This window comes from Saccopteryx bilineata, chromosome 2, assembly GCF_036850765.1.
Source record: "Saccopteryx bilineata isolate mSacBil1 chromosome 2, mSacBil1_pri_phased_curated, whole genome shotgun sequence".
In the NCBI taxonomy this organism is placed as follows: Eukaryota; Metazoa; Chordata; class Mammalia; order Chiroptera; family Emballonuridae; genus Saccopteryx; species Saccopteryx bilineata.
In genome coordinates, this window is record NC_089491.1 from 56,454,548 (window position 1) to 56,473,015 (window position 18,468).

The 18,468-nt window shown below is 40.1% G+C and overlaps 1 protein-coding gene across 3 annotated transcripts in view; it reads left to right on the forward strand.

The window, feature by feature from the left end:
- The window catches only part of CEMIP2 (cell migration inducing hyaluronidase 2), an 81,846-nt gene extending 66,975 nt beyond the window's left edge, over positions 1–14,871 (forward strand). For all 3 annotated transcript variants that reach the window (XM_066257100.1, XM_066257099.1, XM_066257101.1), the window contains 5 exons: positions 1,771–1,990; positions 4,889–4,987; positions 7,798–7,952; positions 12,627–12,730; positions 13,080–14,871. In XM_066257100.1, coding sequence (XP_066113197.1) covers positions 1,771–1,990; positions 4,889–4,987; positions 7,798–7,952; positions 12,627–12,730; positions 13,080–13,276 — 775 coding nt within the window. In that variant the 3' untranslated portion in view covers positions 13,277–14,871. The remainder of the gene's footprint in view (positions 1–1,770; positions 1,991–4,888; positions 4,988–7,797; positions 7,953–12,626; positions 12,731–13,079) is intronic.
- Positions 14,872–18,468: the final 3,597 nt, after the last annotated feature.

An 18,468-nucleotide genomic window follows, 5' to 3' on the forward strand; every position in this document is an offset into this window, starting at 1 on the left:
CTTTGTCTGCTCTTATCCAGTTACAGTCTCTCAGCCAGTGGGTGATGGTAGGCTCGATCTCCTGTCCTCTTCCAGCAACTAGCATGCTTCCTAGCCATTCCTTAAGCTGATATTCCTCCTCTATTGCATTGTCTAGGTATCATAGTAAGACACTAATGTAAATAAGATGCATTTCTTCTGTGAATTCACAGTCTGTTAAAGGATGTGGGCATGTAAAGCAGGAAATTGGAGAGTGGAGAGTTTAAATGCTCAGAGTCCTATTGTGGGATACTCAGTGTGTCTTCTGAGGTAACCTAGAAGTTCAGCCTAAGGTAACCAGTGACATCACAAGCGTGAGACACTGGGGCGAACTCTTGAGAAATGAGTAGGAGGAGATGGAAAAAGATGGGTGAATTATCTCCAGAACAATGTGGGATGAATGCATGGAGGCATGGAAGAATGTGGCATGGCATGTTTGGGGGAAGACAACATTCAGACTGGGGTGAGGGTGGCAAGTTTGATTGGGGGAATGTGGTTGGGAGTTCAATCAAGTGCCTTGGTAGGCTTTGAATAAGGTGCAACTTATTTGCCCTCCAGGGTCCTTTGAGCAGTCAGTGAGGTCAGCTTAAATCTTTTTTTTTTTTAAATCATAGTAGTCTTTGATTTTCAACTTCTAATTAGACATATCCTACATCTTATATTACACATGACAGAACTTCCACATTCCCAGTTGGTTTTTCACAAAAATAAATAGAACAACCAGATTTGTAAGGAAAGACTGGTGATCACAAAGTAATGATTAAATGTGTAAAAAGATGAGAAATGTGTCATCATTTGGGTATTTCTAGAATCCCTTGGCCTTCGAGGTTCTAATTTTTTATTCTGTTCATTTTGATGATTTTAATTATACATCAAAAGGCCCATGCTAATCAGGTTTCTCATTCTTTATGTATATAGGTTAGAATCACTGGATGTTGGGATGGTTGATGTTTTCCTCATAATTGCTTCTTTGAATTGTTCATTGACCTCGTATTAAAATGTGAATTCCTGATCTTCAGCAATCAATCACATTTGATCAAGTCCTTTTGAATATTGACTTCCTTTGCTTTAGGAGGATGAGGTTTGCTGACAGATGTTGGACTGCTGCCTAGAAGTTACTTTTCCATTCATCTTGGCAGTAGGAGGATAAATCAGAGTCGGTGGGACTGCTCCTTTCATTTGACTTTGGCCAAAGTACAGACAGAAGGACTTCAGGCCCATCTGCTCTTAGTAAACATCACAGGAATTGATTTGAAACCATTTCTTAGTCCTAGCCAAATTAATCATAGTTGCTGTTTTTATTCGAATTTTATGCCTTAAACTAAAATGATTTATAAACCAAAAAGAACAAAGAAAGAAAAGAAAAAGAAAACATGCTCATTTATCAAATTCTAAACTTAATACAAGTATAAAATTTTCCAAGGAATTCTTGAGCCAAGCCAAATTCCATCCTCCCAAATCACCTGTTGAACTAATTCAAACTAGAAATCAACTTTGATATCTTCTACAACTGAATCAGGTTATCAAGGTATTTTCTAAAGGAGTTTGACTCATCATTGAATTTGACTTAGGACTCTAGGAGGATAGAAAGGAAAAATAAATAACTTCATTAGTTTTATAATTTATTTTTCTTTAGGGAAAATTTACCTTATTAGAGGAATATACCTTTCAGTCCTTAGTTAATTTGAGGAATTTTTAGTAGTTTTTAAGAGTCAGTCTAACACCCAGTGGGTTGCTTTCTGTTTTGGACAGGTTGCTGTTTTTGTATCTCAAAGCTCAAGGCCACAGGGATGGCCACAGTTACTGTTCATCTCAGGGATGTGAAAGAGTCAAGATCCAGGCGACAACAGACTCGAAAGACACCAGTAACTGCATGGCCAAAGCATATCCCCAGTATTACAGAAAGCCGTCAGCCCTCAAGCGGATGCCAGCCATGCTCAAGAGAGCCTGCCAAGGCTGTGGGACCCGTCAGGTAAACGAGGAAGAAAAGTGCGTGTGGCCTGAGAAAAAGTCAAAAGATTCTTTGCAGTAGGTGCATTTTTGGGGGACTATTTGTGTTGACGATTTATAAATATTGCATGGTTCCTCCTGAAATTTGGCCCATTCTAGAATGTGATGCTCATAAGAAGCAAACTTGTCCAAATTACTGTAAAAATACCTTCCTTCTCTGATACATGAGTTTGCCCTGGATGATGGTTGACTTATTGGTGGTCATCTTTTCTTCCTTTGATGTGATTCTGTTACAATATTGTTTGGGGGTTTACTTGTCAGTAATGTAGAAAAATCCTTTCTTTTCTTGGTAGTGTGAAATTTTGCTTCTGAAAATGCAGCTCATGGAAATTGTTTTTATTTTTTAAGGTGTAAAACCACTCTTTTCTTTTTTCTTTTTTTCTTTTTTTAGAGAGAGAGAGACATAGGAAGGGCATCAATTTTTAGTTGCGTCACTTTTGTTGTTATCGATTGTTTTTCATACATGCCTTGACCTGGGGGGCTCAAACAGAGCCAGTGACCCCTCGCTCAAGTCAGCAACCTTGGATCATGTTGATGATTCTATGCTCCAGCCAGCAACCCTGTGCTCTACCCGACAACCTTGGGGTTTCAAACCTGGGACCTTAGTGTCCCAGGTTGACACTCTATCCACTGCACCACCACTGGTCAGGAAGAAAACCATTTTTAATTTTGAAACATGGTATTATGTTAACCTGTAATTAAAAGTACAAACTCGCCTGACCTGTGGTGGCACAGTGGATAAAGCGTCGACCTGGAAATGCTGAGGGCGCCAGTTCGAAACCCTGGGCTTGCCTGGTCAAGGCACATATGGGAGTTGATGCTTCCTGCTCTTCCCCCCTTCTCTCTCTCTCTCTCTCTCCTCTCTCTCTCTCCTCTCTAAAAATGAATAAATAAATAAATAAATGAGAAAAAAAAAAAAAAGAATAAAAAAAAAAAAAAAGTACAAACTAGTTGGAGTTGAAATGCTTCTCCTGACATATTTTTAATTAGATAGTCTTTTGGATCTTGAAAATCCATGGCAATAAAAGTAAATCGAAAATATGACCTGAAATCAGGCATAGGGTACCAGAGGAAGTCAGCTCAGTTCCAAGTGCAAAAGAAGTGTGGAGTTAATACTGCCCTAATTAATACTTAATCTTTATATAAACAAATACGGAGAAAGGGAAATGGTTCTCCAAGTGTGGTCCCCTAACTAGCAGCAACAGCGTCACTAGGGAATTTGTGAGAGATTAGAATTCTTGGCCGCAACTCTGGTCCTATTCAACCAGCAGCCTGTGCTTTAATAAGCCTTGAAGGGAGTCTGATATGTGTCCAGAGTGTAATTTCACTGGGCTAAGTTGCCAAAAAAATAATTACTGCACATTAATATGGAGGAAACCTCTAAATCTTTCAAAGTGATTTAGAAAACAAAAAAATCTTCTTTTACTGCCTGAGTTCTTTATTTCTGATTTTCCTCATTTGTTTCTACACACTGGTGGCAATAGAGAGGGAGAGACTGAAGGATTTATGCTTCTTGTTATGATATATAAGATGTGTCATCATGCAACTAACTCACTATCAGAGTTTCAGTCTCATAGCCCTCTTCCACCTCCATTTCAGTTCAACTGAAACCACACAAAAAGCCATGTACAGGAGATGGTTTATGTAAAAGTGACAGTTTTAGAAAATCTTTGTGGGGAAGTAAATGCTGCAGACTAAATCTCCCGCTGAGTTTGTTGAGAAAGTCTTTCATTGCTGAAAAGACTTTGTCGAATTTACACTAATTATAATAAATGTTATGAAATAAAAACAATTGGATGTATTCTAGGTCCATCTTGTTAAATGGTTCCGTGCATTAATATTTAGCACTCTCTATTCTTTGTGCTAGAAGCATTGATTAGAATTCATTTTTTAAAAATGTATTGTTAGTTTGAAGTATTTGAAGCATCTGGGACATCCAAGCATCTTGGAAATTTGAGGGGAAATTAGGGTTGAATAATCAAAAACAAACACATGTATATTAAGAGTAAGTAGGAAAAATCACACAAATATTTGACACTAAACCTGAGACTTTGAAGAAGCATCCAGCTTCAGAATGCTGAGTTGCCTAATGATTATTTGTTATTATCATCAATGAAGTTGCTAATACCAATTAGACGTATATTTTAGGTACTGCATTGTGTAAGAGTTGAGTGCTTTTGAAGGAGAAGAGAGCCTTTAGGAAGGAGGTAGGGGTTGGGACTTGGAGACTGAGAGTGATTTGGAGAAGAAGAGGGAACATCTACGAAGGTAGAGTGTCAGGAAAGGAGTTAAAACGCTTGTGGGAAAATCAGGGAACTGTCCTATCTGTTGAATGTGATAGAACAATGGGAAGTAGGAACCTGTTTATCAGGCGTGGCTTGATTTATGTGACACTTTGAGGTCAGATAGAGGAATTGAGACCTGGTGATTACAAGGCTACTAAAGTTCTAAAGTTTGTTTTGTTTTTAACTGGTCATTTATACTTATTTCCTCGATCCTGGAGTGACAGTGCTGATTCAGGATAACTGGCCTGGAAAGGTCCTTTGAAAAGATTTGTGACTGTTTTTGCATAAAATGTTTATAAAGATGTCAATATAAAACACTTTCATTTAGTCATTTGTAGGATTGATTTTTATTAACAAGATTACAATTATTCAAAACTGGGGTTCTAGAAAATGAGGAAATACCTTACTCATATTAAGCCTGTATCAAAAGGTAGAATTCCAGGTCATGAAATAGGTATAAAAAGTTCTGGGGATAAAAACCAAACACCCACTCATTAGTTATAATTGAGTTTATATTGAGGCATCGTTTTGGAGGAAGATACAGTGACATAAATTGGCGCTTTCTCCATGTTTAGGTGGTGTTTACCAGTGATCCTCATAAAAACTACCTCCCTGTGCAGTTCCAGTCCCCCAGTAAAGTGGAGACCCAGCGCGGAGACCTGTCTGTCATCTCTGTAAGTACCATCTGGCGTGTACGCGCCTCTGCTTCTTGCTATTATTGTGTTTCACCCTGGTGACATGAATTATTTCCAGTAGCAATCTCTTGTTTGTAATCACATTTTGGTTACTGGAGTCAAGCAATACAAATAGATGTATAAATACCTCCTGAACATTTACGTTTTGGGGTGACTATTAATTTTTTTCTCTCAGTAGATTGTGTTTATTGATAACATTTAGGTGAATGTTAAACTACTCAAATTACTTTTCATTCATTAGTAGTGTTACAGGTGACCCAGATTTCATTTCTACAGGAGCGAAGGCATCTTTGGTTAAAACATAATTGCTACAGGCAATCCAATGTAGAAAACTGTTTAACCTTGGTTTTTGAAGTTAAAAGGGGTTTTCAAGTTGTTTGTTTAAAATGTGGGAGATGAGTTTTAAAATTTTTTCCTTGGCTTTTGTAGTTTGAGGTTGCCCGTCTCCCATTTTTTTAAGATGAGGAAAGGGAAGATGCCAAGTGTTGGTTGTCTTTCCTAAGTGAGTTAACGGAAGGAGGTATAGGCCTGAACCTCAGGGTCAACATTAGAATTTGGGCTAAGAGCCATGCTAGCCACTGGTGACCAGCTCTTGGCACATAGCCTGTCCAAAATCAGGTTGACCTGAGTGCCATCATATAAAGAGCTCTTTGGGGAACAGACATGTAGCCATGTAGCCATTCCCGGCCGGGGCCTGGACCCAGGCTCATGTGTTCTCTTCAGGAGCTCCATAGTTTTTTGAAGTGGTGGGCAACACAATGACAAATCCACATAAAGGTGGAAAAAAATCAATTTTACCCTTTGTTTCTTTCGCAGTTTTTTATCTGGTTAAAATACACTGCTCACAAAAATTAGGGGATATTTTAAAATGAATATGAAGTGATAAGAAAAAGCATTTGATTCTTTTTTATTAAAGAAGAACAGAAAAGCAAACGACAACTCAAAGAAAGTTGTTTGATTATGCAAATGAGTTGCAAACTCAATTATTGTGATTGAGTAGCAAGTGACATGCTGGTGAGGGTGAACAGAAGCATGTCAAACTGGACGAGAGTGCCACACATTGTTTAGTAGGGTGTATGAAATATCCCCTACCTTTTGTGAGCAGTATATACAGAACATAAAATTCACCATCTTACCAGTTTTAAATGTATAGTTCAGTGGTATGAAATACATTCATATTGTTGCGCAACCATCGCTACGTCCCATTTTCAGAACATAAATTTGACTTTTTAACAACTCTGAATTATTGCCACTTTATGAGGGTGGTTGAAATGGGCATTATTAGCAACAGGCCTAAAGTTTCAGTTGAGTAAGATACATAAGCACTCAAGATCTAGCCTGGTATTGGGTGGGAGTCAGCTGTATAGAGGAAGTAAGTGTGGAGGGCTCACTGCTCTGCTAGGTCACTAGATAAATATCTTTAAATTAAAGTAGAGTTGATGTACAATATTATATTAGTTTCGGGTGTTTAACATGATTCTACATTTATAAACCTTACGGTATATCTGTCATTGAATGTTATTATGTTATTGACTATATTCCCTGTGCTGTACACTCACTAGATAATTAAAGAAGATACTGTTTTGCCCCCCAAAATTTTATACAGGCTATGCCCCTGGGTCTGAAGACACTGTTTAACTCCATTGCTATACATTAGGTGCCTGGGATCCTAGAAAAGTCATAGGGCACCGTTTTTTGTCATATTTTTCTCCAGTACTTTCACATGTATCACCTGAAGAGTCTTTGCAAGGACATGGCATTGCATTATATAGATTTTATGGAAAGTTTTATGTTTTCTTTAAGCAGTAGGTTTCGGGGGAGGGGATTCTTTTTAAGAGGACAGTCTGAGTGTGTGGAAGATCATTTTATATTTTTTCTCAAATGCCTCTCAATTTTATGTATTCGGATTTTTTAAGATAAGAGAATAACTTCAAGTCTTTGCAGATATAAAATGGCACTTTATAGCCAGCATTTCCAGAATTGTCCTCTGGATTAGAGCAATTTAAACACAGCTGAATGGCCATTTTGCTTCTTGGGAGACCTGTAGTGATTAGTAATTTTACAAATTTTAAACAGAAATAGTGTCTATGGCTTAATTCAGTGTTGAATCATTTTTCAGTCTAGTAAGTTTTTTTTCCTTCATTTTTGGTTGAGGAATGAGTGATATTTGGATGTGTATAGAGCTCCTTTTTCTTGAAAAGGTCTTGAACCATTTAAAGATGATGACTGGAAATTACACAGTATAGTAATGGACTTGTAGCTTATTTACATCCTGGTAAAATGGCCACTTTTCCATTTTGATTTCAAAGGAGAGCTATGGATGAAATGAAGTAGGTGGTACACTCTGGCTCCTCTGATATTCTAAACCTAAACTCCAATGGGGAGGGGGGAGTATTTTTTTCTGAACCAGAGTGACAGTAAGTGAGCTGAGCTGCAGGATAGAGGCTGCCACCTGATTGCTGAGTTAGCTTTGACGCCAGTGCGAGAGTGGGTGTAAGAATGGAGGCCTTGAACCTGCAGAGAAAGTCGCTGTGCTCAGCCGAGCGTGGGCTGCCGTGCTGTGCTCGCTCAGGGCATCCTGCCCAGTTAGTAAAGTCCAGTCGAGGCAAAGTCTGAGAACACAGATGATTTCAAAGAGAGACTTAGAAAGAACAAATGGAACATCGAATTAGAATCTTGAATATAATTTGATTTGTGGCTTTAGGAGACAGAGGGATGGGGGGGAAAGACGAGTGTTCCTGGAGATGATGAAATGGTGATTACAGCGGAAGATGTTTTTGTGTCCTCAGGTCAACGGCACCAACTTCCCCTTTGCCAGCGCGGGTGTCCTCCTCCTCACGGTGGATGCCTGCAGCGTTCCCTTCCGTCTGAACGAAAAGAAGTTTTTCTCTCTTGCTGATGTCAGCCTCGTGAGAGAGTATTTAAAAACAGGCATCCCTCCAAGGTTGGTGAGACTTGCTCTGTGGAGGGGCAAGCCACATGAAAGGTGACACCTGGTTTACTCTGAGCTGTGGATTGTTTACCCGCCCTGTTATCTGTGGGCATGTGCAACTTTTGAAAGGTTTTTATTCCTGCCTCATCTCAGATTGGTGCCAGTGTGGTCTAACCTGCTTATCATTGTAAATCTCTGCTTATCAATAGCAAAGAAGAGTTTGCAAAGGGTGGAAAGTTTCTTATAAGGAGGAAAACCTCAATATTTTGGAACCTTACTCTCCATGTTTTAGTACTAAGTTTATCTACATTGCATCCAACTTGCTTAGAAGGCTCATTATTCTTTATTTCCAAGTGAAAGGAAGGGAGATACACTCGTGCATGCACCCCAACCAGGGTCCACCCAGCAACCCCTAGCTGGGGCCAATACTCTGCCCATCTTGGGCCATGTTTGCAACTGAGCTGTTTTTAGCACCTGAGGTGGAAGTTCCATGGAACCATCCTCAGTGCCTGGGGCCAATTCACTCGAACCAGTCGAGCCATGGCTATGGGAGGACAAGAGAGAGAGAGAGAGAAGGGGGAGAGGGTAAGGTGAAGAAGCAGATGGTCACCTCTCCTGTGTGCTGTGACCAGGAATTGAACCTGGGACTTCCACATACCAGGCTGACGCTCTCTCACTGTGCCATCTGGCCAGGGCCTCTGTAAAGCCAATAGGCACGGCCACCATTACAGCTGCCTGGCCTGTGCAGGATCACATTTGATTTGGACAGATGGTAATGAAACAATGGAGCCAAGAACTGGTGGGCCATTAGCTTTAATCCTAGCTTACACCTGGCGGGCGAAAAATACACACAGTGGGAAAACACTCTCCTTTCCATTCAGGGCTCCCAAAGCCACTGACTTATCCGAGTTTCCCAGAATCAAAGGTTTGTACCTCACCAGCCTTATTCACCCCTGTTCTCCATCTCCTTCTCTCTGCACAAACTCTGCACAAACTGGCTTCTCCTTCAGCACTTTGCCATCTTGGCTGCTTCTCCTCTCCTCCACGTGGCCCTTCTCTGCTCTCCTCCAGCATGGGCTCCTCTGCCCCATTTTATAGTGTAGAAATCAAAACCTTTAATCCAATATACAAACAAGTCTCTGTTACAAAGTCACCCATCTGAGGCATAATGGGATTCCTCACAAGAATGTACAACCCCACATCATGCAACAGTCAAGGGTGTGGGGAAAAGCTTAGTCTTAAAACTAAGCCTTAGGGTATAATGACCCTGCCTGCTTATAGCCTGTCCCCCACACTCAATGCAAACTATAAGTGAGCAAACATATACATCATATTTGCAAACTTATTTGACCAACAGTCTCTTTTTTTTATTTATTGTGACAGAGACAGAGAGACACATAGAGAGAGGGACAGATAGGGACAGACAGACAGGAAGGGACAGAGATGAGAAGCATCAGTTCTTCATTGTGACACCTTAGTTATTTATTGATTGTGTTCTCATATATGCCTTGACTGGGAGGCTACAGCAGACTGAGTAACCCTTTGCTTAAGCCAGCGACCTTGGGTCGCCTAGGCTTAAGCCTAGCTGGTGAGCTGTGCTCAAACCAGATGAGCCCGTGCTCAAGCTGGCGACCTCGGGGTTTTGAACCTGGATCCTCTGCATCCCACTGCACCACTGCCTGGTCAGGCATCATTATGATTTTATAGCAATTTTTATAGGCAGTTTTACTTTTGCAGCCATCTGTCTCACTAATGGAACCTCAGACAGCAATGCCCTGTGACTGTGGTGTATGAAGTCACAGCTGTGTCGCTTGGAAGTGACTAGAAAAGAGAAAATTGATTTTTAAGTAGATGACTGTGTGGTCTCTCTTTTGAGAATGCTAGTATGATTAGTTTTTTTTGTTGTTTTTTGTTGTTAGTTTCTAGGAAAAGGTGCACAGGAGAGAAACTTTCTTTCTTTTTTTTTTTTTTTTGGAGTGGGTCAGACCCTGCTTGGAGGCAAGGAGTGAATTCAGGCTCCTTTCTGCTCAGGGGCTTTGCTGCAGATGTTGATTTACTCATGAGCCTTCATTTAGTGAAGCCACTAAGGGAAGAACACAGGCTTCCCAAGGATTAAAGGCCCATCTAACTTTTGAATCATCCTCAGTTGATCTAATCACTTACGCTCTTTACACATTACAGAGCCGGATCTCAGCAAGTCCCATAAAGTCATTGGATTATTTGTGTGTCGTATTCATTGTCTATGTAATAGCTCTGTCTGGTTTAAAACACTTGCTGGGAATTCCTTTCCAAGGCCTCAATTTTCTTTAAGGATTTAAAGATGTTTCCTAATGTTGAAAAGACATACACTTACTCCACCTAAAACAATCTGCTAAATAAATTTCACCACAACTATTAAGGGCAACACAGAAGTCCTGCAAGGTACCCTATAGATTTATTATTTTTTTCTTAATCCCTTCACCTGTTTCACCCAGTCCCCCAACCCTCATACCCTAGAGATTTATAAGTTACTACCAACTCATTAAAATGTCACTAGGTGATTTTTAGAGAGGAGACACAGGAAGGCTTTTGAGCTACTTGTAGTGCTCTGTTTCTTGATCTGGGTGCTGGTTATGAAGCATCCACCGGGTAAAATAAAAAAAACAAATGTTGGAGACTTTCAGAGGTAGGTATAGATGTAACTTTATTGGCCAGTTTCACCTGTGCAGGGGTGAATTCCCTGGTGTCCGTGAGACATCGTACTCAGTAGGAAGCTGCAAATGGGAACCTGCCTGGTGCTTACAGCTAGTTCCTTATATATATCCTAAGTAAGCAAGCACATAATACAGAAGCAAAAATAGCGGTTACTTATTCGCTAAGGGAGTTGCACATAGCATAGCAACAGGGGCTGGGTCTAGCTCATTGGCGAACTTCAAACATAAACTTCTGATAAGGGTCTCTAACCAATGGAATGCAAACATTTGTCTTCCTTTGTTCTTAGCCTTACAGGGTCCCTATCCTTACCTCCCTGTCTCTGCGTCTACACTCTGGCAATCCCAGCATACTTTCCTGAATCTAACAATTTGATCTTTTCTTGATCCTTACAGTTACACAAATATGTTTAGTTTGTAGAAGTTTAATGTGCTATACATTTAGAAATACTATTCTGTATGTACTTTGTATCTTAAAGTGTTAGGAAGTTATGGGGCAACTGGCAGTGAGTTCTAGGGAAACTGGGCATGTGTGGGGTTCTGCGTGGGTCAAGGGGCTCTGTAAGTGATCTCATGGGACCAGCCTGAGTCACTGTGGCCCGTTGAAGAAGGCCAGGTCTGCAGGTCTGATTCTGGATTAGGTCACCACTGCTGATAGAAAGAACTGAACAAAAACCCACACCACTGTAAAAGTTAAGAAACTTAAAAGGAAGTGCCAAGATACACATTAAGGAAATAAATGCTTTAACAAAGGATATAGAATAGTTGTATAGGAGAGACTCTTCCTGTGTCTGGATGGGAAAGTTAATATTGTAAAGATGTCACTCTGCCTAAATTAAATAGAAATTTAACATATTTCCAGTAGTGCCCCAATCTAGTACTTTTTGTTGTTGTATTCCACAGACAGTGAAGTTCATCTGGAAGAATAAATGTGGGAGAGTAATAAAATATAATTTTTAAACAAATTAATACAAGCGACTTATGTTATCAGATATTAAAATAAACCATGAAGTCATAGTGATGAAGCTGGTGTGGAATTGGCGGAGGAGGGATCAGGAGAAGAGAGAATCCACAAACAAATCTGAGTATTTGTGTTGATATACCGCATAATAAAGATGGAAATTGAAACCAAACTGTGGGGAACAGATTTTATTTTGTTTCTTTTTAGAATTGGTGTTTATCCATCTATTGAATAAATAGATAAATAGAGCATCTGTAACAAAACTAACTTCCCCTGTTATCATAGTTTATTCCATAAAGGGTCTGTATCCCAAGCATCCACTAGGTCAACTGACCTAAAATAATGTGTTTTCCCTACATTTAAAGACCTTTTTTTTTAAAAAAAAAATTTCTCCATTGATTTGAGAGAGAGAGAGAGAGAGATCAGCTGGTTTCACTTAGTTCCATTTTAGTTATGTACTCATTTTTTCTCGTGTGTGCCTTCTTGACTGAGGGTCAAACCCGCAACTTCTCACATACCCGAGGATGCTTTATCCATTGAGCCACCTGCTCAGGGCCTAGAGACCTCTTGTAATATCAGCAGACATTCTGGGTGGGGCAGGGAGGTGGGAACTTGGAAGAGCAGAAATGAAAAAGCATCTGGGTTCTATGTTTGCTTTGCTTTGTTTTGAGTTCTGTTTTTATCCACTATTTCTATTCTATTTCTCTACTGCAGTGATTTTCAACCGGTGTGCTGCAAGAATTTTTAAAGCATTCAATCCTCTTTTCCCTTAGATCGTCAAATAAAAAAATGAAACAGCCAACACAACAATAGCTGCCAGTGTGAATGAATCAAAATAATTCCTATTTTATTTTGTCAGATCGGCAAAAAAATAATGTATTTTTCGGTGTGCTGCAGAATTTTACTAGTTTATGTCTGCCATGAGATAAAAAAGGTTGAAAATCGCTGCTCTACTGCATATATTTCAGAAAGGAACCCAATAAATACATGCTAAGTTACTGGAATTTGCTCTGATTTTCTGACTTTTATGTACAGGTCTGTTGTCTTGTTGAGCACAAGAGGAGAAATAAAGCAGTTGAATATTTCCGATTCATTAGTACCTCTGGGATTAGCCAAACCAGCTCATCTTTATAACAAAGGTTTGTATTTATATTCTTCTATGTATTGAATAGTTCTTATGAGGCCAGCAACATGAACGTTTTCATGGTGGAATGTAGCTACCAGATCATTTTCATGAGCTTATTTTCCTAGAGTGGATATCATGAAGATCGTTTCTAAATACGGAGACAGTGTTAGAGGAAGTGTGTTGGGATGTGGTTTGTTGTTTGGGACATCAGGTAGGTGGTGAGAGTTCACTCACTGACATAACGAAGTGTAGTTATTTTGTTTTATAGCTGTCTTTGTTTTGCTCACCTCTAACATTACCTTGCCCAGAGCTAGGAGATGTCAAAGTTGAACGCTCCTGATTTTTTTTTTTTTTTTTTTTAGGGAGTATCATATTTTTGGGATTCAGTGGAAATGCTAAACCATCATGGCCTAAGCTGTTTACTAGTCCTGCTGGACAGGGCCTGGGGCTGCTGGAACAGTTCATCCCTTTGCAGCTGGAGGAATATGGTTGTCACAGACTCGGCGCGGTCCGCAGAAGAGACCTGGACCTCTTAAAGCAAACTTCAAAAGCACATTAGAGACTCACTGTAACTTAAGTGCTGGGGGAAAAAATGTGAACTAACTTATTTAATTTATGGCATTTTAAAATGACACTGTTAACCCAATGGAACCATTTTCCTGTTTGACACAGAAAGGGTAGAAAAGAAAGAGTGGAAAGTGATTGCTTGAAATACCAGCTCATGCACCTTCTAGTTGTACAAAATGTTTATTTGTATTTGTTAGGCTGCTATATTTAAAGGGCAGGTCTCTTATTCCTCACCTTCCACCCCAGCGTTTTATACTGACCATAAGCAGTGCTTCACCCTTTGTATTATGGGGTGTCGTGTTGTGAGGTGGGGCTTCTGAGAGCCTAACTCCTTGTGAGGGCGGGCTCTTGTAGCACCTTGGATACTTGAAGTCTAATGCTCAGTTGTGTCATTGACTTTGGGTCAGCAATTGACTTGGGGGGCTGGCATGTTCAGTGATGCCTTGGGCCCTGGTTCTGGGCAGCCTTTGAGGGTTTCATATGATACTGAGTGAGAGTTTTAAGTGGCAACTCAGGCCCAGCTCATGCCCTTTTTTGCCTGGACATGCGCTATTTTTATTATTGATTCTTTCTTAAAGGTTCAACTTTCCAACAGGAAGTACATTGGGACAAAAGGGCTTTTAGGGATTAGACATCCCTTTCATCTATGAACATTGGGCAAAAATTTGACCTAAACCAAGGTCTGAGGTTGTTGGGACCATTTTTACAGCTTTAATCCTTAACCTGTTTTGACTGTATATTTGTGTTTAAATTGCAGAGCTGAGCTGAATATGTACCTTTTTTTTTTTTGTTGTTGTTAAGAAGCAGGCTGTTTTTCTGAACTGTAAACTCGAGTCATTTCAACTTGCACAAAAGAAGTCTGTTCTCAGAGTTGCTCCTGCACCCAGGTTTTCTGTTGTTATTTTGTGTGTAGATTTTTTTAAAGCTTTTTTGCTCACCATTCTGCCATGAAAACTGCAGAAAGCTTAAGGATACCCCAAAATATTGTACTTGGGGGAGAAAAAGAAGGGAATCTTTTAAGGGTCAGATCATAGAGGTAACATTCAGGAATGAATGTTGTGATAGCCTTCGAAGAGTCAGTCACTCTTAAATAAATTGTCAGAGCCAATTTTAAAAAGGTGCCATGACACCCTATTTCCCTTCCACTCACTGTGTGCATGCGTCTCTTGCCAGTGAGGACTGCATGTGGCCAAAGGAGATTGGCTGCTGGCCTGGGACATCACCACACCACGAATAAAGAAGCATCGGCATGCCTTTACCTTGTCCTAATGTGTGAAGTGTGGTGGAGGAATGGCTGCAGCGAGATAGTAGGAAGTGCATTCAGGCTGACTGGCAGTGAGGACAGATTCACTTTGCTCTACCAAGAGCTATGGCTGGTGGCCTGTCTCCTGTGTCCAGGGGAAACTGCAGAGCAACTCTGTGACTTCTGTTACTTTACAAAATATGCTACCTCAACATGCTACCGAGAACTCTTTCTAACTGTGCATGCTCGTCCTTGAGGGCACACGTCCTAAAGTCTAGGGGGTGTTTTGTTTGTTTGTTTTGTACATTGATGAATGAGATCTTACCTATTAAATATATTATTGGATCATGGTTCCTGAAGGTGATTAGTTTGAGTGTGTGTGTGTGTTTTTTAATGACTTAAATATTTTTTTATGTGTGTTTTTTAGAGTTTGGCTCTTTAAAGATTTGGAGAGAATATGTAATACAGTTCTAAGGCACTCAGTTTTTCTGATTTATATGATAACTATCAGATCCTAAGTTAAATAAATAAAAATATGTGTGCATGTATTTTTTTTTTATATGTGTCTGTGTTTGTGTGTGTGACTTATCTATCTAGCAAGCGGTCAATCGGTCAATCTGTCTTATTTATATTCCATATTCTGGCTGTAAAGAAGTCACCGGCAGAAATGAGACAGGGAAAACTTCCCACTAAGTAATCTACTGGGTAGACTAAGGGAGTCTGAGTTTCCAAAGGGTGGGGATTAGGCTCCCATGCAGAGGTCCTCAACCTTGTCTGCACATTGGAATCACTTGGGAGTTTTAAAATATGTGGAGGCCTGGGCCCCACCCGCCCTCACCCTCTCCATTCAGATTTGATTGGTGTGGGGTGCAGCCTGGGCATTGGAATTTTTTTAAGGCTCCCTGGGTGATTCTAGCATGCAGCCAGGTTTAGGAACCCCTGCACGAATATAATAGACACACTGTTTAACTTTAGCCTGTAATTTTTTTGTGACAAAAGCAAAATTACATTTATCTATTATTTTTATTTGCAATATCTATATTACAGAACTCCTAGCCCTAAATAAAGCATTTCGCTATTCTTTCAATAGAACTTTTAAATACAGTTTTTAGTCCTTCACTGTCTCAAATTGTTAAATTGGTCATCTAAAGTGATCTACACATTTAGGCAGTTGGGAGCTAGCAAGCTGTTTTATTTCTACTGAGAAAATATATTCAAAGGTAATTTATAAGTTCGTAAGCATTTTCCATCAGGTGAAGCAGTTGGTTGAAATGTGGCCATCCACAGATCAGCCAGCTGACGAGAGAAACACGGGGCCTTCTCATAAGTCAGCACCTCGGGTTTGCAGTCTTTGCTGAGAGATTCCTGCCTGTCCACCTGAGCCAGCCAGCCAGCCATATATTATCTTCAGAGGCCGGAGAAGGCTACTTGGGAGAAGATGAAAGGCAGATACCCAGCCTCCTAGGAGATGGCTCCAAAGCAACCGCTAAGCTGATGTTTAGACAGGGAGGGGAGGGGTACCTGTGACTCCTCTGATCTCGAGCTTCATCTGAAGAGAACACATCCTCATGCTATTAAATGGATTACTCTGTGTTGAGGGGTGGGCAAGGAGGTGGTGGAGAGAGACTTGAATAGTTCAGATAACTAGGTGTTCATTCCTTAAGAGATGAGGTAATGTTTGGGTAAGTCCAGCTGAAAGTTGTTTCAGTAAGGGGGAATGCACTTAGTTTTTTTTTTTCCAGTTGGTCTTAGTAGTTTTAAGTACTTAGATTCCATTGCGACAATGTTTGTTGTCTTCATGATGCAGTGTTGGAGTTTATCCTCCAGGATTCTTGTTTGGGTTTTAGATACTTATCAAACCATGTTTAAATAACAACAACAAAAAAATTTCCCTAGAGGTGAAGACTGAACGGGAATAATTAGGTAACAGATTGGTATCATTATTGTTATGCCTACTTGGTAATAACCCAGTCTCCTAGAAATGTGAGCAGACATTCCAGGCTGGAGCAAATTTTTAACATAAGGTCGGGGAGGAACAAATTAAGGACACACATCCCAGTCCCTTGTTCACAAATAACAAAATGCTGTTCACTTCACATCTTGCTGGATCATTAGAGTCATTGGAAAGAAGGAGGTTTTTCATCCTAATTTATCTTCAGTATGAGAGAGAAGCTGAAAACAGGATGCTAATCAGGCTCTGGGGTTGTGGGGAAGGGCACTCACACTTTTTATGTGATAAAATTAGTGAATGACCAAACTATGAAGATTTATAAGTAAAGAACTAAGCCCCACAGGCATCCAGAAATAACAGCCATAGCCAGCAGTGAAAACACATCTGACTACAACGAAGAGGTCAGAAAACAACTTCATGAATCTACTTTTCTTAACTTCCTAAAATGGACAATGTAATTAGTCTGGACACAAAAAGCGATAACAAATTTCAAGTTCATCCTCAGAAAAAACTTAGACTTTATGATAACAATTGATTCATCTGGGTTACCCACAATGGCCAGCCCTGTCCCCCTGATTAGTTTTGTACCGATTTTGAGCTAAGAATGGTATTCACATCTTTAACTATAGCACATTGGAAAAAGTCAAAAGAAGAGTAATTTATGATGTGAAATTCTGTCAGTAAATAAAGTCACACTGGAAGACAGCCACGCTCATTTGCTCACATGTTGACCGACTTGCAAATTGCAATGGCAGATTTAAGTAGTTGCCACAGAGACTATGGCCTGCAAAGCCAAAAATATTTACTGTGTGTTTTACTGAAAATGTTTGCTGACCCTTGATCTCAGTGAAGGGTACACTGGTGTTCATTGTACTATTCTTGGAACTTTCCTAAGGTTTGAGAATTTTTTTTTAAATAGAAGGGTAAGGAAAATACTTGCATCAGATCCCCCCCCCCCCCCCCCGAGGTGCTTATTGAAAATGCAGAATCCCAAACCACAGCTTAGACTGTAGACTGGAGAATTGGCATCTCTGGGACTTGAAGCTGGCAATATAATTTTATATCCAGCTCCCTAAGTGTTTCTTAGGAATCCTAACGCTTGAGAACCCCATGGTGATGAGCCCTTGTTATTGCTTTCCCTTTTTTCCCTTAACTTGAGAATACATCTGAACAGATCTTAATGTTGGAGGGTTTTTTGTTTTTTGTTTTTTTTTAACTCCAATGGCCCCATTCTACACTGTCTTCCCCAGAATTCTTTGTGACTAATGCAGGCAGGTCTGATACACAGCAAACTAGACGGCTGTTATTGGGGCAAAGGTCCCACAGAAGTCTATAGTCAGATCCTCTATTGTGTCTGAAATTCTTACCATTAGATTGATTTCATTAGTTAGTTATTTTATTACTGCAATGAAATCCCAGCCATTCGTTGTTTTCTGCAAGTTCTTTTTGTTAAGGAGTTTAGGGTAAAACATACACAATTGGGCTGTGCAGGCAGACTAACAAAAACGTAGGTTTCTTTGCTTTTAGATGGAACTGTGCCCACCTTGGTTATTTCACGTTTATCAAAGAACTGGTTGGTAATTGCAGATTTTTAAAAGGTGGAATGATTTATTTTATACAAGCAGTTTGTTTTAGAAGCAAAAGCCTTTTAATACGTGAGCTCCATGGCAGAGGTGGGAGGTGGTTGGCTGGACTTGGGGGATAATAAAGTTGGTCTTTGCCAGGAAAGAGGCTGGGACACTATCAGGGAGGGCCTGGCAAGTTTCCTTTCTCCCACCAGTTCATAGTGGTCATAGACACCCAGTTTTTGAGGGAGAAAGGTTTAGGTGAGAGAGGTTACTGATGGGTGAGAATAGATTTACAAATCTCAGGAAGCGAGGAGCATCGTTAGCTCCCCGTCTGGATAGGAGTTTTGACAGAGAAAAGACCATGTCAAAACTTGTTGCCGGCTTCTAAAACGTGTGTGTGAGTAGTTAGTGAATTCAAGACA